The 14713-nt window shown below is 39.7% G+C and overlaps 1 protein-coding gene across 1 annotated transcript in view; it reads right to left on the bottom strand.

The window, feature by feature from the left end:
- MYRIP (myosin VIIA and Rab interacting protein) overlaps positions 1–14713 on the bottom strand; it is a 207946-nt gene that overhangs the window by 108692 nt on the left and 84541 nt on the right. Inside the window, exon 3 of the mRNA XM_030234365.2 lies at positions 6600–6821. Within this exon, the coding sequence (XP_030090225.1) occupies positions 6600–6821 (222 nt within the window). The remainder of the gene's footprint in view (positions 1–6599; positions 6822–14713) is intronic.

The following is a 14713-nucleotide window of genomic DNA, read 5'->3' as shown; positions in this document are numbered from 1 at the left end:
CTCAGCTACTGTAAGGCATGATGTTCCCTCATGACATTAAGTGTCCATACTTAAAGAATCCTGTGCAATTTCATAGCTTTTAATTTGTCACCCTCACTGAGAGTCCTTCAGCTTCTGCAAAACTGAAAGGCTAAGTAAGTCCAACCTATAATTTGTATGCTGCTTACTGTGTGGAAAAACTGTTTTGCATCCTTTCATATCCAGCTCCTCCCAGGTTAGCAGTCCCAATATTTTTGCACACTATTTATGTAATATTTATTACTACTAGGGAAAATGTTTAATAGCCTTTCTTACCGTGACTTGCTGAAGATAGGTGAAGCCAAACACAGTCAAGCATTTATATATAAACATTGAACATAAAGCCATGATATTTTACTCTCATTCATTCCCCAGAAGAATCCAAACATTCACCTTGCTGTGCAGCTAAAAACCACAAATGTTTAGGCATGCTGACTGCAGCAATACTCCTCTGTAATAACAGTACATTAATAATATTTAGCACTTTACAACCAGAGCATTTAACTTCCTAACCACTAACCTCCAAGAGCTCAGGGTCATAAAATGCATTGCACAGGGGAAGACATGACACATGGAAGTTTCCCCAAGGTCACTTGACAGCTCAAACTGGGATCCAGAGTTTCTAAAACACTGATTAGTCCTCCACGCCCTCAGGCACATGTTCACTTCCAAGGCTACTTAAAACTAGAAAAGATCGCCTAATCAGCCCTTGTATTTAGCTGTTTTAATAGACCTCTCTTTCCTACTCTCCTCTTCAATTCCATCTTTAGAAACTTTTCTTAAAGCTAAGTGCAGCATTGCAGTCTGCTGTATGTTATTCAAGTTCAGCTTAATTCTGTCTAGCATAAACTAAATTCTTCACAGTGCATACTTCAAAATAATTAAGACAGATCAGTACAGCAAAAAACCCAGCAGAGATCAACCTGTCAAAGCAACCAGTTTGCACATTTCTCTCTCTCCTCCTCCAGTTAGGGAACAACTGAATAAACCAAAGACTGTTCTTGGCCCCTGTGCAAAATCAAAGCTCTTGTCCTAGCTCTTCATAGGTACAGTGAGAAAAAGCATGTGGTGTCTATGATCCACTGTGATGCTAAAGCGTGGTAAGGACAAGGAGGTCAAGTGACAGGATACAAAACAGAGAGATAGTGGCAGGACAAGGAGGAAGAAAAAAATTATATAGAGCAGCATGCATTTTTGGAAGGAATTGCATAAATTTCTACAAGGATATACAGCTGAGAAAAATAATTTTCACTGCAATTTACTTAAAATTAGTAAATTCCTTAAGTACAATAAAGATAGGATCATTCAGAGAACTTTCAAAAAAACAAAACAAGACCCATATGGGTCAAATGAAGACAACATGCCCATGGTAGAACTAAGACTTTATCTTCTGTGCTATGCCACAGAGCAAGTGAACGTTCCTATACAACTCTATCATCTCAGAAGCAAAAACACATTTCCTGGCATTGACTTGACAATGTCACAGCTTCCAAGTTCTGTAGAAGTTCTCACTAATGTCAGACAGGGACCTCAAAGAGCAGAAATAGCAACTGTCACAAAACTATACACAAAGCTCCAAGCTGTGGCTGAGGCAGACTACCTAAAATACATTTCGGCTTCCTTTTACCAGATGGTTGAGCCTGCTTCAAAGCAAAACAAAATTGCTAAGCAGCATTATATCTTCTTCAGTTTTCCACAACTAAGTCCTGAAACTGTTTTTGTTACAGCCAAATGCACTGGCAAACAAATACAAAGTTCAGTTATTAACTAGAAGTGTTACTTTTCCTCAAGTACAGTATCAAGGTTTTGTCAAATTTTGTGCCTTTTTTCCTTCTTGTCTCTGAAGAGACCGTAAAAGTTTTAAACTAAAACTTGCATCAGTTAAGCAAAAAGATGTACCTTTTGACAAGCTAACTTCAACTTTAATGTTTCCACAAATACATGCTTTGTTTTGCTAACATTAAAACACATTACATTGTTTTACAGAGCCCTCCAAAAAAACCTAAATGAAATAAAACGGTTTTATTTAAGACTATTCCTGAGGCTGGCAAAGCTCTTCTTTTATTTGAAGAGTGTTCTGCCTGCCAAGTGAATCTAGACTTTTATTTTCTGTTGCAATTTTCATTTTATCAGAAGCATTGCTCCATTTGCACTTTAGTGTAAATCCCAATAGATGCTAGTTGCAGAAAAATGTACTGGGTACTGCAGGTAGACTAGACCTCATTGCATTTTCTCAAAGCTCACTCTGACGTGCATCAAATACCCTAATGCATATCTAAGTAGTACAACTAATTATCAAATTTACATTTGCTCCTGATGAAAATTGCTACAGTCCAGTTATATTCAACAAGGAACCCCAAAGAACTCAAAATAAAATATAAGGAACATTCAACAATAACTCTGTATTGAAGAGCTGATGAAGCTAATTGCTATACCCTTGCTTTCTTCCTTTTAAAAATAGCAGTAATATTGGGTGTACAAAAACCAAAGTTTGCTTAAAAAAAAGAGTAGTTCTCTTAAACATTCAAATAAATCTGTGCTGCAAGCAACCAGTGTGATGACTTTGAGACCCAGTTTGAGCCACCCAAAACACTACTTTGACTGCAGGAAATCTGAGTATGTGCACCATGATGGTGCTTTTCACTAGTTAATGACATCAAAGAGAAAAGGACCAGTGTCTGGGTCTCTGTCTCTTAATAATTGTTACTAGCAAATCACCACCACCAACAAACCAGCTCTTATAAAGCAGAAGAATGACTTCCTGCAGACCCTCTCACCTATGGCCTCACTCAAGAAAGCAAAGCAGGAGTCCACTAAGTGATGAACTCTCACCACCTGAGCAGGAAGTTTGAGAACAAGTGAGAAAATCATAGGACAGATGGATATGAAGGCATGAAAGATTAGGTGTCCATGCTCCCACTCATAACAGAGACAGAAATCTTTTGACATACAGATGGTGAAACGAGAAGTGAACCAAGAATGCAGGGTAATTCATGCATGATAGTCATGAAAGGCTGAGGTGACAGCCAGATGTTTGTATACCTTATTTTGGATTGGACTCTATATACTCATATTAATCAGTTCAGGAGTAAAACATGATTAGTTTAAAAAACCTGCAAAAATATGCATTTTAATGGATTATGCTTTTTTAAAAAAAATATATTTTTATCAGTACAAGTGTTGAACTGGAAAGCAGAATACCAGAAGCAGGGTGCTCTGGGATATGGCTCCTTGAAGAATGGAAAAGTGGTCTTAGACACATAAAAGGCATGCCTTATTTCTACTAAATGAGCAAAGAACCTCTGTGTCTACCATCAAAAGCATTAATCCAGAGGGCAAAGAAACTGTGCCTGGAATCTTCTTAGCCAAGAGGACTTAAAAAGTAGAGACCTCAGCAAGTTGCCTAAATAACATTGTCTGACAGGTGTCTAACAAGGAGACATTGTACAAGGCTTTGCAAGAATCGGAACTGCACTGCACAGAAATCAAAACCTTGAAATTAGCATTTTACAATTTTATCAAAGAGTACTTCCAGACTAAAAAGATACACATGAGAGGTGAAGCCTCTGAGAACATTAATAACAGTAGTCAGAGACAAATCTAAATCAAAAAGCATTGGCAGAATGTCTGGTAAATCTGGGAAATTGGGAAATTTAAGGAAGGTTTTCCTGTTCTTCACAAGATTAATTCAGACATTGCTGTAAAGACATTTTTGAGCCTGAGATTCCATACGAAGCCCACTTTCTAACTTTTAAAATATGTATGGCAACAGAAGATGTGCTTTAAAGGAATTCAAACACCAAAGCTTTCACTGGCTTATTGATGAGTTTTCTGCTTTTGGAAGAAGCAGAGACTAACTTTTTGGACTGATTTTCTACAAATGTTCTATGTTTCAAATGGTGACATGAAATTTTGCTCTCTGCTCAATGCTAATGTAGACGTCTGTCTTGGAAGATGAAGATCAACAGAACACTTATCTCTGCTGGGGTCAAGCCTTGAAAGACTAATTCATCATGTCAGCTTTTTTTGAGTGTAGAACACGGTCTTCAGATATTTCTATCCCACTAGTGTTCACTTTCTATTGTACTGTAAGATATGCAAGCAAGTAACAGCTAAACCAAGAACCACCTCCACTACCTGTGCTGTCTTATCAAACCTAAAAGACACAAGCAGAGGAGCTGGGGGGAGGCATGAGAACACAGTCCACCTGAGGAGTAAGTCACTGAGAAGATGAGAGGAACTCAAAAAGACTGTTGTGCTTTACCCTGGAAGAAATACTGACTGAGAGTTAAACCCCAAGAAGTTATACGACCGCCCCTCCCCCCTCCACCCCAAACACAAAAAAAAGCCCCCACCAAATCAAAATACATCAGCAGTCTGAGTCATACTAGCCCCTGATCTACCTACATGGATATGTAAGTAGCACAGTCCAATAAAGCAGAACATAAAATGATTAGCAACAGTGTTAGTTAATGTATTCACTGAAAAATAACTCAAGCTGTGTCTCAGGTCTCATAAATAAAGAAAATGTTTATAACTGAGTTACAGGCAAAGCCCTGACTTCAAGGGTCAGAAATAGCATTTTTATGATATAGCTACAGATTTTTCTTCTGAAATTAAATTCTTCTGAGACATTTTCTGTGGATTCAGCAAAAGGTATTTTAAGTGCAGTTCATCAGCATCCACAAACCTGCCTGGTGTGCTGCTGCCCATACAGGTGAACACAGGATAAATGGAATAGAGGTGTAATATGAAATGGTTGAATGGCTAAGGCAGAAACAAGCACTGGCTCTCTGTGTTGCTGGAAAAGATCCTTCTGTCATTCATCTGCCTCCTCACCAGGGAAAATGGGGTTTCTCTAGGTTTTCCAGGGCAAAAAGCAGAGAACAAAGTTCTTTGGTGCCCCAAAGATCACAAATACCTTCACCTTTAAAGACTGATGTTTGGAAACTGGCATTGTCTGGGATCTCTATGATTTTAAGGACCTGTGTCAAAGGGCACAAACTTAATTAACAGATCTTGTAGGAAAGCTTATAGCATCCTGGCCTGTATCCGGAATAGTGTGGCCAGCCATAGCAGGGAGGTCATCTTTCCCCTGTACTTGGCACTGGTGAAGCTGCACCTTGAGTGCTGTGTCCATTTCTGGCCCCTCAGTTTTGCAAGGACGTTGAGACGCTTGAGCACATCCAGAGGATGGCAACAAGGCTGGTGAGGGGCTTGGAACACAAGCCCTGTGGAATGGCTGAGGGAGCTGGGGTTGTTCAGCCTGGAGAGAAGGAGACTCAGAAGTGACCTTATCACTCTCTACAACTCCTGAAAGGTGGTTGTAGTCAGGTGGGGTTTTGTCTCTTTCACCAGGCAGCAGCTGACAGAACGAGAGGACATAGCCTTAAGCTGCGCCAAGGGAAATATAGGTTGGATATTAGGAAAAGGTTTTTTACAGAAAGAGTGATAAAGTACTGGAATTATCTGTCATGGGGATGGTGGAGTCATCATCCCTGGATGTGTTTACAAAAAGACTGAATGCAGCACTTGGTGCCATGGTTTAGTTGAGGTATTAGGGCATGGGTTGGACTCGATGACCTTGAAGGTTTCTTCCAACCTACTGATTCCATGATTTCAAGTGGGTGTTAATGGGAAACAAGAGGGAATAGTATGGCTTTGGTGAGCACAGGAGTATCATAAAGCATCACAAAGGGACCTGTCTCTTGTCTTCATCCTGACTTCTCAACTAAAGAGAAAGATTAAAAATAAACAGCCATTCTTGTCGCATATGCTCAGCTGCTTTAGTCACCAGTGGTCAAAATTAAACCATAAGGAACTGAGTTACTTCATTCACCCTTCTTGTCTGAGTTAAAGAGTGTTGGTCAGGATTATGTCACCACAGCTACAGCTGCTTTTGGAACTCGGAGACAAGGACTATCACAGTCACATCCAAGGAATGACCCCTCTGCTGCTGTTAAGTGTTTTGCTTTGTTTTCCTGGCGCAGTCTTTTTATGTTACCCTCAGAAGGGTGAGATAGTAAATCCCTGATACCCTCTGCAAACAGAAGCCTGGCAGCATATTCTTTAGCAGATGTTATGAATTATAAAAGGTTGCGCCACTATTTTCTTTGGGTACCTGCCAGAGTAAGCTCAAGGCATCCCCACCAATAGGCTGGCATTTAGAAAAGCACTCTAAAACACAGTCACAGCTGGATGATCTATTCACAAATATTATTCCTTCCATTTCTGACCCATCAAGGGGATTAGCTGCCAAACTATTAACTGTCTTACCACCATCTGTGCTCAGGTTCCATTAGCAACCCAAGTGTTTCAGGACATCCCAGTCCTGCACAAGCTATGCCCAGCTACTGCTTGCTGATACATCAGTCCAGCTAAACAAGCCTAGAAAATGCAGCAGGTAACCAAACACTCCCAGAACAAATTACAAAAACCAGACACATCAGGAATAAATCAACCTCTCCATAAACAGGTACTTCATGTCCCATCCCACCAGAGTTAACTACTGACAAATACAAGGAAAATCTCAGGTCAGGCCACAGCTGCCTTGTACAAGTTGCTAAACAATAGGCTTTTACCTTGCTTGCTGACAGACACTGCAAATCCAAGCCTTCTCCTTCTTCTGGTAAGTGCTGCAGCTCTTGCAGATGTTGTACTTGCAGTCTTGGCACTGCCGCTTGCTGTTGATAAGAAATGTGAAAGGGGAACAGCAGCGAATGCAGCAGTGATCATTGAACTTCTGCTGCTTGGAAAGGATGCTGCACTTGTTACCCTCTTCATCCAACTTCTGCTTCATTTCACTGGAATGAAAAGGAAAAGAACAAAAACATAAACAAAATTTCAATGGGAAATCTTCATCCTCTTTCCACATATTCATGTTATACTCTTCACATAACTTCTGCAGATGTGACATGAATATGAGAAATGCATATTCTAAATTTAGAATTGGAAAGAAAAAATTCCTATGTTTCCTTAAGCCGCCCATGGCCAACCCACTTAAACTCTCTCCCTGAGTCACAAGCCAGAGCAAAGTTTACTCAGTTCCAGAGAGACAATCCAAAGAAAATCCAGGTTGCTGTTCCAGGCACTCCAGTTGTGCTAAGATATAGAGACCATGTGAAAATTCAGGGCTACTCTCAGAACCCTTTACAAATCATAAATCAGTTAATGGGAGTCAAAAAGACTGGCACACAGTAAGGAAAAAATCCTTCTGACCAACAGTTTTGAAAACAAAAAGTTTATGCTGTTCTGACCCATAAGGTCCTATTATTCATAATATCTCTAATTTGTCAAGCAACATTAATGGTATCCTTAATTTCAGATAGATTTGGGTGCTCTACTAGTTAGGACCAATATTAAGATGACTGCTAACTGTGAAAGTGTTTGCAGGCACTCTGCATAAAGTTTCCTGTATTCCAACAGAAGAGTTCATTTATTTAAAAAACTGACATAAATTGTGTATGCATGGTATTAAGTAAATTGCTATCTCCCATTTTACAGTGCTTTTGATATTTACAAATTAGGCAATATATTCCATGACAGGTGTAATAAAAAAGCATGCAGAAGGAAGAGTTGTGAAGGTAGACAGGTCTGCAAACTCATCACACAATTTCTGGCATGTACAACTAGGACATACCCTATGAGAAGAAAAAATTAGAATCAATGACAAACAAGTAAATTAAAAGCTTTAAACACAGTGTGCATATACTTGCATTCATTCTCTCTATCAGAATTAGTGGTGAGTACCTTACTATTTCCAATTGCTGATAAAAACCACTTATATGACTAGAGTAACACAAAAGTCTAAATAAAATTTAGAGGTACCACAAAGCAGACTAAATTGGAGGAGTGTTTACTCATGACAAGCTGACTTAAATGAATGTTTAAATATCTTGCTACATGAATAAAAGAATACACTTATTGCATACTTATTCAGGAACTCAACCAAGATCATCTATGAACATCATTGTGAGCCAAGCCTGGAATTTTAAAAATAATCACATTACTGGGCTATATATCACCTTATTTCCCGCTTCTGCCTCAGATTCATAACTCAAAATAAAACCAGCCTGTTTTATGAAAATCTGACAGGTCAATTCTAAACCTCACATCTAAAAGACAAGTAAAGCAGTGTTCTAAACCATATAATTTTTGAACTTGCACATACAACCCATTTAAGCATATTTCCAATATATGCCTTTTAATAAATTTAAAATTTGAAAACAATGTGAGTTTCTGCTGTTCACACCCTGTACAAGGGTTTGACTAAATCCGACTAGGTGCTCAAACATATATTTTTTGCAATTTCAAGTAAATAATCTTTATGATTTTTTTCTGTCCAGATGGCAAAACATGCTTGTTCTGCCACATTTTTACAGAATGTGCAAGATGCAAAAGGTAAGAGATTATCATGTAAGAGAGGAAATATCTGAATTACGCATATCAAACTGGCTTCCTTGGGTAAACTGACGGAACTATCCCAGTGATTCAATGGGATGGCTAGACTAGTTTGTCCTAATCTCCATTACTCCCTCCTGCCATGGATAATCTTTCTAGTGGAACAAGGGAGGAAGTGAACAGTCTCCACATTGCTCCTCCATCCACAGCAGGCATGCTGTTCTGTAACAATGGGATGAGACACAGCACTGTTTCTGCACAAAAGGTCAGGCAGGAACCCCAGCTCCTAGGACAAAAGCTGGTGAAGGTGAGGGTTGTATGATTCAAGGAGGATTTCTGGCATGGAAAAGTGTTTGGCAGCCCAGGATGCTGCAACCTTTGCTTCAGGATGGAGACCCCAGGCAGCAGATGGCCCTCCATAAAACACGAACAGCTAAGGAGTCAGGGTCAGGGGGAGCGATGAAAGATGAGATTTTTGTCTTTATGGAGTTCTGTTATCTCCAAGACTTAGTAACGCTGATGCTTGGTAGTATCAGCCCACACACTCAACATTGTCATGCTCGGTGGCATTTTGAACCCTCATTAGGGCTCTGATGCATGATAGCAAGATAAATCACAGAGACAAAGCCACCAATTAAAGTGCTGCAATAATGCTTACAATATAAACCCAGGCAGTTTTGTTCACAGCAGAGCTAATAAAGCCTGATACCTAGAAAAAGCTGAGCTCACATTGAAATGTTTTCATCAGAACAGGCATTAATTACATCTCTCTCCTCTATCTGGCTGCCAGTATTCATTACAGTGGCATTACAGAACTCAATATCATTAAGGCATCTGCCTCAGTGCTAAATATGACTAAAATTGGCCAATTGATTAAAAAAGTAAATAGGATAGGGTTGGACAGCCTGTCAGAGAGAGAGCATGACAGAAAAAACCTCATTTCCGCAGGAAAGCAGGCAGAACAGAAAAGAAAGCAATGCACATCTCTGACAGCTGTAACAAATTAAGGTTCTCGCGCACCACCCTGCCAAAGGCTATTCTTTCAGAAGTCAAATGGCAAAAGGGACTGTCAACTGGACTTGTCATTTGAAGCCAAAAGGCTCCTCTCCACTCTCTTTCCTTGGAAGCAAAACATGGGTTTCATATGAAAGCGAAGTGCTGCATAACTCTGGTGGGTAAGTAAGCCTTCCTAGTTAGAGGAAAATTAGCTGAAGTGAAAAGTAGGCACAGATATACTGTCAGCAAAACTGAGAAAATGTTACTTGGATGTAACTTCAGGTGGACGATCCCCCTGAGTGGGATGATTAACACAGGCATCAATACTAACACACTGAGAAAGATTGTTGCACTGAAATTCAGGAACCTCAAGGCACCCCAAATTTGAAAATCTCAGGCTTTACTTTCAGGACATTCAAACTGCGACAGCCTCTGGTGCAGGAGCTACTTCTAAGAAGAAGGTCAAACCACCCAGTCATTGCAAACATTGCCCCTTCCTCCCCATCCAACCCTGTTTCCCCTAACAAAACACAGCTGAGAGGGATGGGACAGAGAATAGAGGGAGAATGCCTCTCCCTCTCTGAATCTGATTCTGTCTCTGAATTTGTGTGTGCTTACTTCCCCAAGGAGGGAACATAATGTGTTCAGAGATGCATACACAGAAAATGTGTGCAAATAAAACAAGCAACAAGATACAACTGCACAAAAAACATGCCTGTTGGAGTAAGCACAGAACAGGGGGAACGACAAATTACAGAATTTATTTGGAAGTCACAACTGATGGGGCTCAGCTATTATGGTTATGTGCAACATAGTAATAAGCACCTGTGGAGAAGAGAACTCCTGCTGTCTGAATGAATCTCAGATTGGGTTTCATTTTCTTTCTCAAGTGGCTGCATTTCATCAATTGCTTACAAGTACAAAAGAAGCAAAACATATTCAACAGATATCCAACATGTCTATCACCAAAACCAATTCCGTCAAAGAACATTTTATGAGTTCCAAGTTCCAAATAAGTTCAAAAATATGCAGATGAGTATTAGATTTTCCTAGAAGCTTTTATCAATGAATTTACAGTTTGTGTTAAAAAATATGCAATTAATTTCAGCCAATGTTTTGGGTGAAAGACTCCTGGCATGCAATTCCCACAAACAGTCAGATTAGGAACACTTTCCATTAGACTGTTTTGGATGTAGGTTCTTCTATTATATTCTGAGGGTGAACAGATGTCTTCCCCTCACTACCCACTATGTTTGTGTGACTTTTTAAAACATAAATTAAATAACTTCCATTGGTATGGTTCATTTCTTCCTAGTGTCTGGCAGGTTTAAAAATAATTCTTCAATGTTTGCCTTCTCCTCTAATAAATTTCTAAACCTCTGGGTGCAGCAATGGCAAGGAGTCCATAAAACAGGCAATTGTATATCAACAAAAAGCTTTAAAAATCCCCTGTTTTTCATATAACAAAGAGAACAGTTCCTGGTGAAAACCTGATAGCTGGCTTGAGCTCCAAGAAAGAGTCTGTATAACCAAGTCTGTTTGTCAGGCTCCCCAAAATGCAGCTCTCTGCTCTTCTCTAAGGGTTTCTCTGAGCCCAGTTATTGGGCTGTACCATTTTACTCTTGTCTCACACCAGTCTCCATTTCAGGAGTTTAAACCTGGCAGTTTAAAGGCAAAGTCCAGACGGACTGGCTCCCATTTGCTCTGCTGCCTTCTTAAGTGATGGATAAATATAATTTTTCCTGCTGTTTAAACACTTTTTATCTTCCCCAGGAGAGTAGTAGCTAAATCTATTCTAGTTGCCTGCACAGGTAGAGAGGAAAATGGAAGGACAGTGTTCCTGGATTCACCTCTCTCCCCCCAATGAACAGAGGAGCACTGCTTTTACAAGTTACAAAAGACAGGTAGAAACTTTCTCCTTCGGTACTACAGGTGAGGGTTTCTGTTTCTTCCATTTTCTGTCCTCTTAATTCAAATTACACCTATTTCATAGAATAAGCCACAGTTTAAGGTCTTAGAGCCTTTTTTACTTCACAGAATAATGAACACACCGCACACACTGCAAAGTGCTTTTCTTAGGAGAACAGTGTTATACTCAGCTGGCATCTGGTTGTCTCTTTTCTCTGCACTTTTTGCACTATCTCACTTCGCAGAGTAGATTCAGAGCAGTGCAGGAAGATCACTAACTTGTCTTAAAACTGGTTTCCATCTTAGTTTGAAAACTGCTAAAACGCTGTTTCCCTACACAGAAGAGAATGCCTTTGGACACTTTTCCGTTCAGGCATCCATAATACTCACCTACGCATAACAAGCTATTGAGGCCTTTTGCTTAGCAAAAACTCTGGATTTCTGCATATTCTGGGGAGCTGATGAACAAGTTCTGATGTCCCCATTTCCAGCCTTTCAGAGAGACCACTTTTTCCACTGCACCTCATGTTTTTCCTCTCACACAGTCAATCCAAATTTGGTGTATTGGGCTAGGAGTTTTATTGGGCTACAAAGATGACCTAAAAATACAGGTTTTCCCAATACCCACTAATCTACAATGCTGGAGGACAAAGGGATTTTCATATTAAGTGCCTAAAGTGTACACAGTGTTCCCATCTCCACTCTCCTTAAACCTGCCAGATGTGCGCCAGATGCCAGAGCTGGGGTAAAGATCTTTTAATCTGTGGAGAACGTGATAGTCTCTTGCTTACCAGTACAATGAGGAGTTACAGGCTGAATGTGACTGAAATTTCTCTCCCATTCACATGTTTTCAATTTGATGTTCAAGGTCCTAGATTGTGATAACTACAAGTAGTTCCCACCTCAGCCCTTACTTCTTATCTTCTTCACCCAATCTCCTAAACCTTCAGAAATGCACCAACCAGGTTAGTAAAATGCTGCTACATTTAGGAAAAACAGCCAGCGGAAGTTTTATAAGCCTGACTCCTGGGCAGGGATCTAAGAGAATTAGCCAAAAATGCCAAGGAGAGCTGCTCAGTGTTTTATCCCTTCCACGTTTCTTGTGTCTCAAACTGTGGAATGGTGCAAATAGGGGTGAAGCTCTATGCTGACAGCGTCATACACCTTTTCTACCTGCAGTACACAGTAAGAACCAATTTCTCCCAGTAGGCATATGCCTCCATCATTATTTACCCTCTCAGGGTTCAGTGCTAATTTCTTTTTGCTGCCTCTTCTTCTAAAGTAGTTTATTCTTCTCCATCAAGACAGGCATCTAACACAACTTCCAGACAGTACTACAACAGTACCCCTTTTGTTTCTTTTATGTCTTTGCTGAATTTCCCCTGGTGAAACTCTAAATGCTCTCTGAAAAAGTGGAGCACAGGATAGTACTATAGCAAATACCAAGTTAACTCATTATCTTATAATCAAGGCCTTTTTTCCTAAGTTCTTATCAACATTATCACTGTTGTGCCTTGTGCTATATGTAACACTTAGCACATGAAACAGTGCTCTACTCATTGCTGGTACTATCAAAAAGCCATGCTTAGCACACATGCAAGCACACCACTCGCATTTGGGGAGCCCTGGAGGAACACACATCACTTTAATCTGTTCAGAGGGATATCAGTCCAGCAGCAGTAGCTGACATTTTTTGGGAGGATTAGACAGCAGGGAGTGTACCATAAATGGGGGGAAAAGGGGGAGGTGTGATGGAAGTAACAACATCCTAAGGGAAAAAAGCAAAACACAAAGTCTTCGGGGGGAGATCGGGGGAGTCGAGTGCTAAGAAACTCATAAATAGTTATGAGTAAGTCACTTGTACAAAAATCAGGAAGATTAATATTTTACACTCTAATTACTCTAAGTGTGCTTGTGTTCTTTTATTTAAAATCTTACCAGCATCTCTTGAGGTTTTTTTCCCTCTTCAGCTTTTAATTTCTATAATATTAATGTGTATTCCTATAAAATCTCATTTTTTCTATTTTTCTCTCCTTCTCTCTTCAAAAGTAGAAGCAAATAGTGATGATGCTGCACATATGTTATGCTCTGATCTAGGGACAATCTCTTTCTAAAAACAAAGAAATCCATCATAGTGGAAACACTGTTATGTTTTTGGTTTTTTAAGATTTGCAAACATTTCTTACACTGGGAAAAATATTGCATTGACAGCTTAATATTTCTTACTAGGTGTCATAAAATAAATGTTGTGAAGACTAACCTGTGGAAGTTTTGTGCTAATCACACCTAAACCAATGAAACTGCTGACAGAATCAGAAAAATGCCAACATACTCAACACTTACCCTTGTCAAAATATACAGATCAGGCACTGTGTTTGCTAGAGAGAAAGAGTCAGCACCAAGATAAATTGCGGTGCACTTGCCCCAGACCAGTACCTAGTTTGTCATACCAGGTTCTGTCCTAAGCCATTAACAATTTCATGCTGAGGCAAAGCTGTTTCTCAAAATGAGTGAGTGCTGCTCTATTACTTTGACACTGTGCTAATGGCTATTAGTTTCCTTTTCTTTTGCCAGCACAAGCACTGTCAGTCAGTGTCTATCATCACTGACTGACATGTCACAGTGTAGATAAATTAAATAAATACTATACTGGTATTCTTTTAAATTCCTTTTCACTTCATAAACCCATAAATTATCAAGGGACATTGCATTTAACCCCATTTTCTATTGTCATGTAGGATATCATAGGAGCACAGACTGTGTACCACATCTAACTGTTAAGCTTTGAAATCATCTGTGGGCAAGTGGAGCAGCAAGGGTGAAACAGGTTTTGAATTACAGTGGAGATATTCTGTGGAGCTCTGGGGACATTGGAAATCTCCACATGAAAGCTGAAATGATCTTTTTCAAGACAGCACCATGAGTACAGACTCCTTTGCCCTCCCATTCTTTTACTGCTAAATGGGACATGAAAATAAAGCTCTGGGTTTTGACATACTCTCCTCCCTCACTCTTCTTTCTCATCTGCTCTCCTATCTCAGTTACAGCTAGGACTGCAGTAAGGTAGGGTAGTCAGAGTTGAAATAATGGGTCAGTATCAGAAACAAGCACTTTTGCTGCAGATTAAATCCTACAGGACCTTCTGGTTAAATCCTGGGTTTGACTCAGAATTATCAAAAGGTGTGTATCCATACTGGACATCAACTGCAAGTGATGATAAGCTGGAAAGCTTTCCCCCTTTTCCCTTTTATGTCCACATTGAACCACTAACCACTACAATCTGAGTGATTTTTTTATAATTTCACCGGTATATGCCACAGCCCTACTAGAAAATGGTATGTGACTAGAAATGAAAAGCCTAAATTATTATTTACAATAGCATTTTGGGGCC

Source organism: Serinus canaria, chromosome 2 (genome assembly GCF_022539315.1).
Source record: "Serinus canaria isolate serCan28SL12 chromosome 2, serCan2020, whole genome shotgun sequence".
Classification (NCBI taxonomy): domain Eukaryota; kingdom Metazoa; phylum Chordata; class Aves; order Passeriformes; family Fringillidae; genus Serinus; species Serinus canaria.
This window is presented reverse-complemented; position numbering and strand designations above follow the sequence as displayed.